The following is a 12338-nucleotide window of genomic DNA, read 5'->3' on the forward strand; positions in this document are numbered from 1 at the left end:
GCTAGTTCCTTTTCTAACTTGACATGGTCGTATGCACCTTGAGATCTTACTATCATATTAGTTGGTTCACAGAAAGTTCGTTGTCCTATCATTTATTCCTAGATTTTCCGCAGTAGAGAATGCAGTAGTGGTCGTACGGAATTTTCCACCTCATTTCGGAACTTTTCCTGGCCATTACATCAGCAAATTTATTCAATTCAACATTCCTCTACCCGGGCACTCAAAAGGGGGAGACAATGAGATATTCAATGGGCACCAGGAAGGCTCACTACTTCCGTCAAATTACCGTTTTATTATTTTCTCAAGCCCTTAAGGAAGCGTGGCTGTCAACAAGGGTCGTTAAATTATTCTCAGGCTCGGGCATGTCTAGATGCTATCTCCTGGAAGTTAACAATTTTACGACGAATCCGAACGGCATCTGCAATGCAAATGAGCTTTCGCTGAGAGGCTTTACATGGCAGAAATACACTGGGAATGTTTGTAAAATCACTGCCGAGGGCATGTAAAATTCTCTCAAACTAAGAGACAATTTTGCGGGCAAATTCTGCATAAACACATGTACGGATATACAGTGGAAAATGACGTTTAACCCTTCTTGAGATGCGCTACTGTTTACCGCCTTTCACGAGACTAGAACCTCATACGTTAGTAACGGTCGAATGACTGTGTTTTATTTATTTATTTATTATTTAAAGTCGACGACAAATTATGGTCGACTGCATAATATAAAAGATATATAAATATACAACTCAAAAGGTAAAATTTAAGATATATCGAGATTTCAACAATGTTATATTACAAAGATATATTAATGAACATTACACTTTCATTTCAGAATATAATAATAATAAGAAATATGAGCAGAAATAAGTTCTTGAACGCAGTGGATTCCCATCTACCTGTTGGATTGCAACAAGATTCCAATCAGCATGTCATGGGAATCCGGCAGTGCTAAGAGTAGTGTAATGAGGATACGCCATCACAAGGCAACATGACCTGTGTTGTTGGAATGCACCGGATTCCAATCAGCTCGATGCCTGACCCATAAGATTATACTGCCGGAATGCATACGATTCAGGTCAGTGACTCCTGAAAAAGCATGTTTTTTACGTTGTTGGAATGCACCAGATTCCAATCAACACAGTACTGTCTTGTTCCTTCTTAATGATACATGTTGATAAATGTTCCTCCATCCTTAAACGAGATAGTTCCTGTTTTTTATGGAAGAAATAAAATGCCGGCAAATTAAATTAAATTAGCTTGTATCTCTTAAATTAGATAGGCAAGTATTGCATTACGCTTAGTGGCACAAGTACATTCAAGACTGATACAGCTATACAAGTCATTGTAGTGCGCGCAACAGATAAGAAGAGGATTATTTTTAGCAAAGTTTCGTCGAAAAAGGGGTAAATAGAAAGGAACGTAGTATCAGGATACTCTAGGGGGAACCGCAAAAAATAACCGGCTGAGAAGGTCCGCAGAATCAATTTCTCCAATAATGAGCTTATGGATGAACAATGCCCCCAGTAAAATTCTCCGATTTTCCAGAGTGGGTAAGTTAATAAGAAGAAGTCTACTTCTGTATGGAGGAAGGTGGAGACTTGAGTCCCAATTAAGACCGCGCAATGCAAATATCAAAAATTGCTTTTGAACTGACTCAAGACGCTTTATATGCTTTTGAGAAACAGGGGACCAAACGTATGAGCAATACACGAGTATTGGACGAACCAGCGATGTGTAAAGAAGTTTAGTGAGGTATGGATCATCGAACTCTTTAGCCCATTTTTTAACAAATCCCAACGCTATGTTGGGAATAGATGAAATATGCATGTTAAAATTTAATTTCGGATCAAAAAGGACACCTACATCATTTGCAATAGATATACGCTCCAAAGGCGTACCATCTATTACATAAGGTTTCAATGCTGGCTTCACTCGGTGAAATGTCATACGCTTACATTTAGAGCAATTTAAAGCTAGTAAATTTGTTGTGCACCAATATTGGAACGAGTCCAAGTCGGCCTGAAGAAGATCCAAGGAACTCAAATCGGTAGGACAGTAAGTGTAGCAAAGTTTTACATCATCCGCATACATTATAGTATGGGAATATAATATTGTCTGTGGCAAGTCATTAATGAAAAGGGCAAAGAGCAAAGGGCCTAGATGACTTCCCTGGGGTACGCCGGAGGAAACTCCGAACGATTCCGACAGATTGCACTTGAACAGGACTTCTCGGATCCGGTTAGAAAGATAGCTTTTCAGCCACATTAATAGGTGAAATGGAAAGCCCAGTAAATCAAGCTTATGAATAAGTAACTCATGGTTGACGGTATCAAATGCTTTACTGAAGTCCGTGTAGATAACATCCGTTTGCTTGTTCGCTAAAAATCCTTCCATAACTATAGAGGTGAATACAAGCAAATTTGTAGTGGTTGACCTTTGACGAATGAAACCGTGTTGGCATGGAGATAAAAGACTAGAACACTGATATTGGAGTTGACTGGTAACAATCTGTTCAAAGACTTTAGGAATGACTGAAAGTTTAGCAATACCCCTGTAGTTTTCAACTTTTGACCTACTACCTTTTTTATGCAGGGGTATAATAAAAGACTGTTTCCAAAGTGCCGGGAATGACGCAGATCCCAGAGATAGCTCAAATAATTTTAAAATAGGCTCATACATGTTTTCGGCACAGTACCTAAGCACGCAACTAGGAACACCGTCCGGTCCCGGAGAAAAGGTGGGCTTCAAAGATTGAAGACTCTGAAAACAATATTACCATCAATAGCAGGATTCCTAATGGAATTCGAGCTATCTAAGCGATAGGGATATTGACCGGAATGAAAACCACTGGATGAATACGTGGACTTAAAGAACTCAGAAAATAGTTCAGCAACTTCGTCATCAGTGCAAGCTTTTTTACATCCAAAGGTTAGTAAGGAAGTATACCCAGAAGTTTTCCGCTTTGAATTTACGAAACTGTAAAACTTTTTTGGATTTTTAAAAAATTGGGCTTTACAACAACTCAAGTAATTTTTATAACAAACCTGATTAAGACGGTGAAATTTAGAACGAGCTATTAGATATTTAGAGAGGTCTGCAGATGCTCCAGATTTCTTGAATCTCTTATAAAGCCTAGATTAGATATTATTAAGTCTGATAAGTTGCCTTGAAAAGGGGGCTTATTCGAACATAGGGTATAGCGAGTAGGAATGCAGGTATCAAAGAAGCCATCAAGCGTACTGTAAAATATAGAGATTGCCGAATCGACATCAGTGCAAGCATAGAGACCAATCATGGGAAGCCAACAGATCATTGAGCATAATGAAGTTCGCTTTGTAGAAGCATCTAGATCGGGGACGAGGCTGTACTTGAATCCTACGGGGTAGGCTGATATCAAGTGATATCTCTAGCGTAGGGTGAAGAGGGTCTTCTGGAAGGGATAAAGGTGGGATTTGCGTAAGGGCAGTACCCACCGAGCCATCCACAAATACTAAATCCAGCATTTTATTTCCACTATTTGGAACATTGTTAATCTGTAAAAGAGATGAGTCTAACAAGCAATTGAGAAACTCGTGTTGAGCAGTGGGAGTTAAAAAGTTTGAATCACTTATATTAACCCAACTAACTGTTGGCAAGTTAAAGTCACCAACAACAGCAAGTCGATCGTTATCTCCCAACTGCGAATGCAAATCGCTGATGGCCGAGCTATGACTAGCATAAACATCCATATCCGAACGAGGTGGTATATACGAACAACAAACAATTACGCTATAGCTACCGAATGAAAGCCTAACTGCTATGAATTCGATATGAGAGATATTGTCTAGCGATATCAAATCAGATGATAGGTTAGATTCAACAGCAATAAGGACACCTCCCGCTCTAGAGATGCGATCACGCCGATAAACATAATATCAATTATAAACGGCGATAATCGCCAGTTCGACGCCCCTTTTTCAGGCTTAGTACGTTACTAGAGCTTGCTTTGATCTCTTCTCAACAAAGTTATGTGAAAGACCCCTTTTTATCGTACAAACTTATCCCATTGGCTTGTCGAGATCCAAAACCCTGCTCACATACGAATATTCCTAAGTCAAACATCAAACATCGTTGAAATCTAAATCAATACCACAAGGATTTATTGGTCGATCCTCGTCTAAAATCTCAGAAAATATGTAGCTTGGTTTATTCGTTTTTTCAGTTACTAAGACTTATTATAACGGTTGCACTTTCACTGATGCCGACGCACACGCAAAAGAAGCACCCAAAAGATAGCAAAAACAAACACAGCGTGGAAACCAAAATAACAATTTTCATAACAACAACACCAACAACATTATAACATAAAATACTATGGAAAAGAGCAATATTCAAACTAGCAACAAAAACACAATCAGCCACAACTAAAGCAACATCAATGTAACACAATCATCATTTATAGCAACAACAACATCAACGCAATCACTATTAAGTATTGATCCACACCTGGGCTCATTTGTGTCACTTTAGTCAACTAAGCTGTAGGTCGTAAACGCTCTTTGCTGGCTTTTGGCACCAATGAATGATGGTGAATTTTTCAAATATTAATAGACGGAATATTAAAATGGATCTTGGATAGTTGGAAATGTGTTGTTATACCCAACGATTGTAAATAACTTGTATTGATCAAAATTTAATCCAAACAATTATTATTGCATAAGAAGTGAGTCAAAGATCCAGAACATGATGCAGCAGCGTATTATTTATGCTTGGAAATTTTAACTCCCTTGGTGTCACCAATTGGGCCCGGTTGGCAGAGAGAGGGACCGACTGGCGCGCCTTGTTGGACGGCCATAACCGTTTAAACGGTTAAGCGCCAATTAAGTAAGTAAGTAAGTAAGTAAGATTATTATGGTATTGGAATGATATTGCAACTCACGGTGAAGTTGCCGCTTAACCGGGTGACATTATCAATAAAATGGAAAAGGGTTTAGATAGATCTTGTATCTTACCAAGGTAAGACCTTGTGATCGTATATTTACTTAATGAAATTTGCGTAACATCCGTACATTGAATCGTACTAGTTCCGAGCTATTTCAGTAAGAGACGATACAACTCCTAAATTTTACCGGTTACAGTGCTTTCAGCAGACATTTTCAACATTGTGATGTATTACGAAATAGCAATTGTCTCTCTTTGCAAGCCTTTTGAACGCATTCTTAACTAGTTCATTCGTAGCTTGTTCTGAAATAGTCGCTGTCTTTGAGTAATTAATTAAAACACAAATAGCTCAGAGTAAGCGCTGTTGGACAAGGTGTCTACCAACTATCCCTCTCTCCAACCGATTATCACCAGTTCGGAGGTAGTCATTAAACCTGTAGTGCTTTGCGAAAGTGTCCCCCGTTTTCACTGCAGGGATTATTTACATATTTTTGTTATTGACAGTGCAAAAAAATATCAAAACATTATAAATCCTAGTTTTGATTTCCATTTCATAATGGCTTTTTGGTTAGTTATTCTGTTTTTTATTTTCCACAACTAAAGAAATAATATTCGAAATACTCACAAAGAAACTCCCAAATTAACTAAGAAGTTAGGCTAAAAATATAGCAAATCATAGAAAGCAGCTTTATCCATTAAAAGAGATCTTTAAAAGCAAAAGTAAGGGTGGTACTTATAAATCAAATGTCCAGTAAATTTTGGTCCCGATAGGCAATTACCGTTGGCATTTGTTATATCGTGGTCGCCGGATTTAGATGAAAAGACGCCTCCATGAAAATGAAATGGTTTATTAACCTTGTCACGAATCTCAAAATTGTAAGTCCTTAAAGGAAAATAGATAGTCCCACCAATAAGTATACCGAAATGATCAGGATGAAGAGCTGAGTTGATTTAGCAATGTCCGTCTGACCGTGTGTCTGTTTGTATGCAAACAAATCTCTCAATTTATGAGATATCTTGATAAAATTTGGTGAGCTGGTATATTTAGGTGTCCGATTAGACATTCGTCGGAACCGGCCGGATCGGACCACTATAGCATATATCCCTCATACAACCGATTTTTCGGAAAAGAGAATTTTTGTCATATCTTCCTCAATTTATCAGATTGAAGGTTCAAATTTCACCATATGCTTTCGTATATTGCACATATTGTTGTCTGAAAAAATGGATCAGATCGGTGGTATATATAGCATATATCCACCACAACCAATTGTTCCGATAAGTAGCTTTTCGTAATTACTGCCCCATTTTAACAACTAGAGGCTTTAAATTTCACCGAATATTTACGTATAGAGCATTTATTGTTGTCTGAAAAAATTTTATAGATCGGTGGTATATATAGTATGTATTCCATACAACCGATTTTTCAGATAAGAAACTTTTCGTAATTTCTGCCCAATTTTAACATCTATAACCTTCAAAATTCACCATATGCTTTCGTATATAGCAAATATTGTTGTTTGTAAAATTCGAAGCGATCGGCCATATATATAGCTTATCTCCCCTACAACCGATTCTTCAGATAAGAAATTTTTCGCAATTTCTACACCATTTTAACAGCTAGAAGCTTAAAATTTCGCCAAATACATATATAAATACGTATAAAGCATATATTGTTGTCTGAAAAAATCACAGAGATCGATGGTATATATATTATATACCCCGTATAAACTCTCATTCCTGTCCCCTTTTTAACGGCTAGAAGCTTCAAATTTCATCAAATACTTACGGTTACGTCATATATTGTTGAGATTCATGGTCATAGCTATTTCATGCAGACCACAAAAGACGTGATACTTTGCATACTCTTATTGTATTGTAACGAACTTAGGGAATCTCCCCTTATTTTACACCTTCTGCAAACGTTCGAATCGCTAAATTGTCGAATGAATAGTAATCCAAAATGGTCTTTATTAGCCTACTTTGAGAGTAGTACAATTATACTTCACAATTATACTTCACTATCATACTGATAGCGTGTTTAAATCAAACTGAATACTGACTACTCAGCTTGTGCTGCTTTTATACTCCCCGTTGCTTCATTCGCTTATTTCTACTAAGGTCTAGTAATTTCGTGAACTTCATGCTTTGTTCCCAGCCATCTACGTACATGTATATTTGTAGTTTATATCTCTCGCATAGCCATATGCGTGTGTATATGTGAGTACTACTTCGGCTGATGATTACATGTGGTTATGAGTATCTCTACGTTGGCTTGTATGTATATGGGTAAATGATGATTAATGTGTTTATGTAGCTAGAGTGACAGCTTGCTTTATTGTTGATGTGCCTTTATTTAATAACCGCCTTGTGATGTGAGTATCACTTAGTGATACTAATATTCGTCACAATATATTTATCATAAAAATCACTTTACATCTGTTCGCTATATATTTCATATCTTATACAGCCGATTATTTGGATGTTACGAATAGGATAAGATTATTGTTCAGCCCATTCATGAAAGGTATGGCGGTAGGCTGTGCCGAAGACAGTCCCGTGCTCACTTGTTTTTTTATCGTCGTACATTTGCATTATAGAAAATATATCTTTAAATAGAAAATTTTAGAATACGATTTTTTATACATATTTAAATAATTTTAGAAAATATGTATGTGACAATTTTTCTCCAAAAATGTCTTTACTCTGAAGCCTCCCCCCCGCCCCCCCCCTCTCATTCTGGTTTTAGATACGCCCATGAGAAAACGCTTAATACTTTTATGTTCTTGTCTCAAATAAACTTGAAAATATGTACTCACCTTATTGTTATTGCAATAATATATATCCGACATTTTGTTTTATTTGAATTATTCCTTTGATTTGAATAAAATTTTTTTAGGTATATTGCAAAGCAATTTCCATATATAAATCAAACTTTCTGCAAAAGTTTTTGATGTGTTTCAAACTTTAATTCGTTGCACTTAATCTTCCATGGATTTTTAATTTTTAATGCCTTTTTTATTTTTTATACAAAAATTGTTTCACCTTTTATTAAAAATAAAGAAATGTGCAAAAAATGCAGCGAATTGCTTTTTTCAAGGGCGTTAAGTAAGTAAGCAAGCAAAAGCTTAAAGAAAAAAATTACAATTAAACACAAACGCAAAAAGTGTTGTATTGCACAAAACAAAATAAAAGACGTCAGCAACAATAATTTGGTTGACGGCAACTTTCTACTTCAGTGCGCGCATTATTGCTATCCGGTAGCAGCACACAATAACAATAAATAGCGCGCACAAGTAATAACGTACACACACACAACAACAATAATTCCAAACTAACGTCAAATTCAACGCATTGAATTGCAGAGAGACAGATGAAAGCACACAACTAACTTTTTAATTTGCAGCAAAAAAACTTTTCACCCGGTCGATGCAATTCCTTTTTAACCACCAACGTAGCAGTGTACGTGTGAGTGTGTGAGTACTTGCATTGCATATGCAGTCTCGTTTGCCAGACAAAAAAGCACAGAACAAGTAAGTCGTACAATTTACCTTATTTATTTGAAGCGCACTAAACTAAAGCCGATTGAGAAAATCATCATTAGTGGATGCATCCGTATGAAAATATGTGTGCGAGTGTTTGTATTTAGAGATATACGCCGCCGATTAGGGTCGTTTTTCGCACGCCGCCGCCGAAAGTCAAAAATATCGGCGCGGCGGCGGCGGCGTCCGGCGCGTTACTATATTTTCTACTCGTTTAAGACTGTTTATGCCATTTATTGCTCATGTCGAAAATTGGTCGGATATGGTCGAAAGTGGTATCAACGGATGCGCATAACTGCCAGTTATAAGAAACTAATTTAACTCGTTCTAAATGTGCAAAAGTTATTTAAAAAAACAGGCGTTTTCGATGTTTGCTTAACAGGGACTTTCCATCACCCAATTCACCAAGTTATTAAAACAAAACACTAAAAGAAAAGTTATATAATAAATTTATATGCTCACTTTGCATATTTTTTTTTCAAAAAATTAATAATGAACAATGAATTCAAATAAAATGACCCAAGGCGTTTCAAATTGTTTTCAAATTGTCCTCAAGTTGTAAAAAAAAACCAAAACACCCAAAAAAGGTGCCGATTTTTTTTTTTTAAATATTATATTGCGATTGGCTGAAAGAATAATCGAAATCAGTGATGCAAAATCCTTTAGCAGGTTCTAGGGGCATAAACAGTCCATTGAAATGATTCTTACCTCATACTTAAGTTAAGGATATATGTATGTATGAGAAGGGTTTGAAAAATCGCTTGGGCTTACATTCAAACATCTGTTGTTTATTTGCGAAATTATACAATAGCGTTTGAAATTTTAATTTTGATTTTCATACTTCATCCTTGAACACCCAAGTCTACCGGTTTGACATTTCATAAAGTTGGCGGTCCTATCCAAAACTAGTCCCTTGGAGTGAATTACATTGATTATAGCCTATCAACCAAGTTTAAATATCAAATACACGTTACGGATCCTTTTACAAATGTGAATACGTAGGCACATATATTTACCAGGTGAGGCTTTTTCCTTCGCAAGAACACTCAAAGTGGTGAAGCTAAAGCTTTCCGAAGACAGTCGAACTAATGACCGTGTGTGCTACTATCCTAACATAGTGGACATTCGAACTAGTCTGAAAACTGAAGCTACGCGGTCATCCATAATGAGCTGTTATATCATAAGGCCGGAAAACAGCAGTAAACATTTTCAACTTAAAATCGGGCAACTCTCATTCTAAAATATCGTTTTGATTTAAGGAAGACTATTAAAATCAATGTTGTGAACACAAACGTCTGAAAACTTTGGTCTACATTTTAAAAATTTTATCCAGGGTTCTTGTAAAATTTTAATCATGCAGATGCGCCGAGGATTATACGATTTTCACCCATTACGCAATGACTTCCACTTAGATTGCTTATGATTTCGAAGGCGGCAACCTTGGCCGAATAGTCACTCTCTGACGTCTCATGGCGTTTCTCTGGTGTAGCTCGGCAGCATAGCGCGAGAGTCATGAGTATTAATAGACCATTAATAGCAACCGTAAGTCGCCTTTGTGAGCGACCGCCAAGGAGCCACAAATGATTTAAAGAAATAGTGTTCGCGACGATTATTAGTAGTTAACCCTAGGTGAAACTACGCTTTGCACGAGATATTCAGACAAAAGTGTATGTATCTCTAATTCTCTATTCTTTTCAGCAGACGCAGCAGTACCAATTTCAAAGACCGGGGTTAGGTTCGAAGCCTCTCTGGGGTAAGTGAATGAGGGACAATCCCTCCGCAAGGAGCTACTTCTGAAAATTTTTGAACGGTCTGCGAGATCTTGAGGCAAAAACCCCGGATCTTTCCGAAATGGCCAACACGTTGATTTCCTTAAATACATACAAACAAAACCTTTCCTAAATATTATTTTTTTAAATAGAAAAATCAACCTTTTTAAAGTAAGAACACCGGCATACGCCGGCGCGCCGCCTACGCCGCCGCCGCCGATAAAGCGATCGGCGTAAACCTCTAGTTTGTATACATGGGCTTATGCCTAAGCTGGCGAGGGTATGCCTACAAGAATAAACACAGCACAAAATACGGACGAAGTGTACTAGACGTAGCGTAGTAGCTTCACGTGGGGGAGAAGTCGAAGAAATCATTTACGGTACTGTATGTATGCGAAAGGATGTTGGGATGCACTTGGGACGAATGCACTTCATGCATTCGTGGATGTCTTACTGTCCTATATGTTGAGGGCTTAGCAACAGAAATCGCCGGCGGATGTTGACTAGCCGTGCTGTCGAACTTCATAGCCAACAATTTCGGATACACTGACCCAATGATGTGACAGCACATACGACCAAACTACATACCATTAAAGCACACTCATCCGTCTTTGACCCACGGTCCCTACCTCGACGCACTTTAAATGCTGAAAATAAGTTACGAGGGTTTTACTGGGAAGATAACAGCGATAATTGCTTTTGTGAAGAGGCGTAACATATTCGTCTCACGTTAGAAGAAATTAAGCTTAGCGCCTGATTGCATCTTCAAGTTTGCGATATCTACAAACTTCTATGTATAACTACCCGCTCAGCTAATATCGATCTTGAACTCATAAACATCTTCATACGTGCATCCTGTAACTTTTTGACCGATGGATATCGCCTCAACATCAGTGGTAAAAATCGTATAAGCCTCACCAGCATTAGTTAATCACCTCTGGCGTTATACTTTATCAGTCACTGGCGGAGAACAAGATCTTGCAGGTTCGGTTAAAAGAGCTTGCGAATAAATTTCGCGTTTATTTTTTTGCCCATTGTGAGTGTCCTCAGTGAATGCCGGTTGGCGGCACATTCGTACAACCAGATTACTTCCCAGTGGTCCTCAACGAACCACTTACCTTCTCTGATGAGGTTAAATTGTAGTGCAGGATCCATCTTACCAATCTCTACCAGACTGTCGAATAACCGTCCACCCAGAAGTCTGAGTCGTCTTGTTTACAGTCCTGGACATCGGCAGAGAACGTGATTAATCGGGTCCCCTTCCTCCTAATGGCGACAGCTTCTGCAAAGGGAGCTTGTTGATATTCACCAATGTCGTAGCATTTGAGCAATACTTGTGATGGCCGCAGCTGTCATCTAAGCCTCACCAGCTCGTAATCTTTAGCAAAAATTAAAAAGAAACAGCTCACATCTTTCTAATGTAAGGGCATCCTTACTACGCACAGTGGGAACAAATTGAAAATTTTTTTTGTTTTATGGAATGATTTTCAAATTAAGAAGAGAGTTCTAGGTAAAAGTCTACAACAGGGGTCGTTTGCTAATACGAATCCAAAAATATCGAAAGAGGTGTCAAAGAACGGGTGACATTTAATAATCCGAAGGCAAATAATAAAAATTTTAAACCGCAAAAAACTACTCTGGTCGGTCCACGAATGGTGTGGGATCAAAATTAAGTCCATGCAAAATCTCTTTGTACACAAATTTCTTTTCTGTGTGCAAAAACATTACAACAACCACATGAAAATTGTTAACTTTGACTGCAAATATCTCCAGACAGAGATACAATTTTGCTTTATTATTGTCGAGGTATTAGCAGTTGTTGTTGTAGCGATAAGGTTACTCCCCGAAGGCTTTGGGGAGTGTTATCGATGTGATGGTCCTTTGGCGGATACAGATCCGGTACGCTCCGGTAACACAGCACCTTTAAGGTGCTAGCCCGACCATCTCGGGAACGATTTATATGGCCACATTAAACCTTCAGGCCATCCCTCCCTCCCCACCCCCAAGTTCCATAAGGAGATTGGGTCGCCAGAGCCTCGTCTGTTAGTGAAACAGGATTCGCCGCGGATAGGTGAGGTTGACAATTGGGTTTGGAGAAGCTATA

General features: G+C 38.0%; 1 protein-coding gene across 12 annotated transcripts in view; it reads right to left on the reverse strand.

Annotated features, from left to right (window-relative positions):
* The window catches only part of LOC137251305 (uncharacterized), a 166750-nt gene that overhangs the window by 153491 nt on the left and 921 nt on the right, over window positions 1-12338 (reverse strand). For 5 of the 12 annotated variants that reach the window (XR_010953205.1, XM_067785653.1, XM_067785651.1 and 2 more), the window contains exon 2: window positions 7743-7968. Coding sequence is in view for 11 of the 12 variants with exons in the window: in XM_067785653.1 (XP_067641754.1) it covers window positions 7743-7775 (33 nt within the window). In the remaining variant the exon portion in view is untranslated. Of the gene's footprint in view, window positions 1-7742; window positions 8051-8474; window positions 8836-9481; window positions 10028-12338 lie in introns of those variants that run through there. The other 7 variants (XM_067785652.1, XM_067785649.1, XM_067785648.1 and 4 more) reach the window with 4 other exon arrangements.

The sequence above is a fragment of the Eurosta solidaginis genome, chromosome 4, assembly GCF_040869045.1.
Source record: "Eurosta solidaginis isolate ZX-2024a chromosome 4, ASM4086904v1, whole genome shotgun sequence".
Classification (NCBI taxonomy): Eukaryota; Metazoa; Arthropoda; class Insecta; order Diptera; family Tephritidae; genus Eurosta; species Eurosta solidaginis.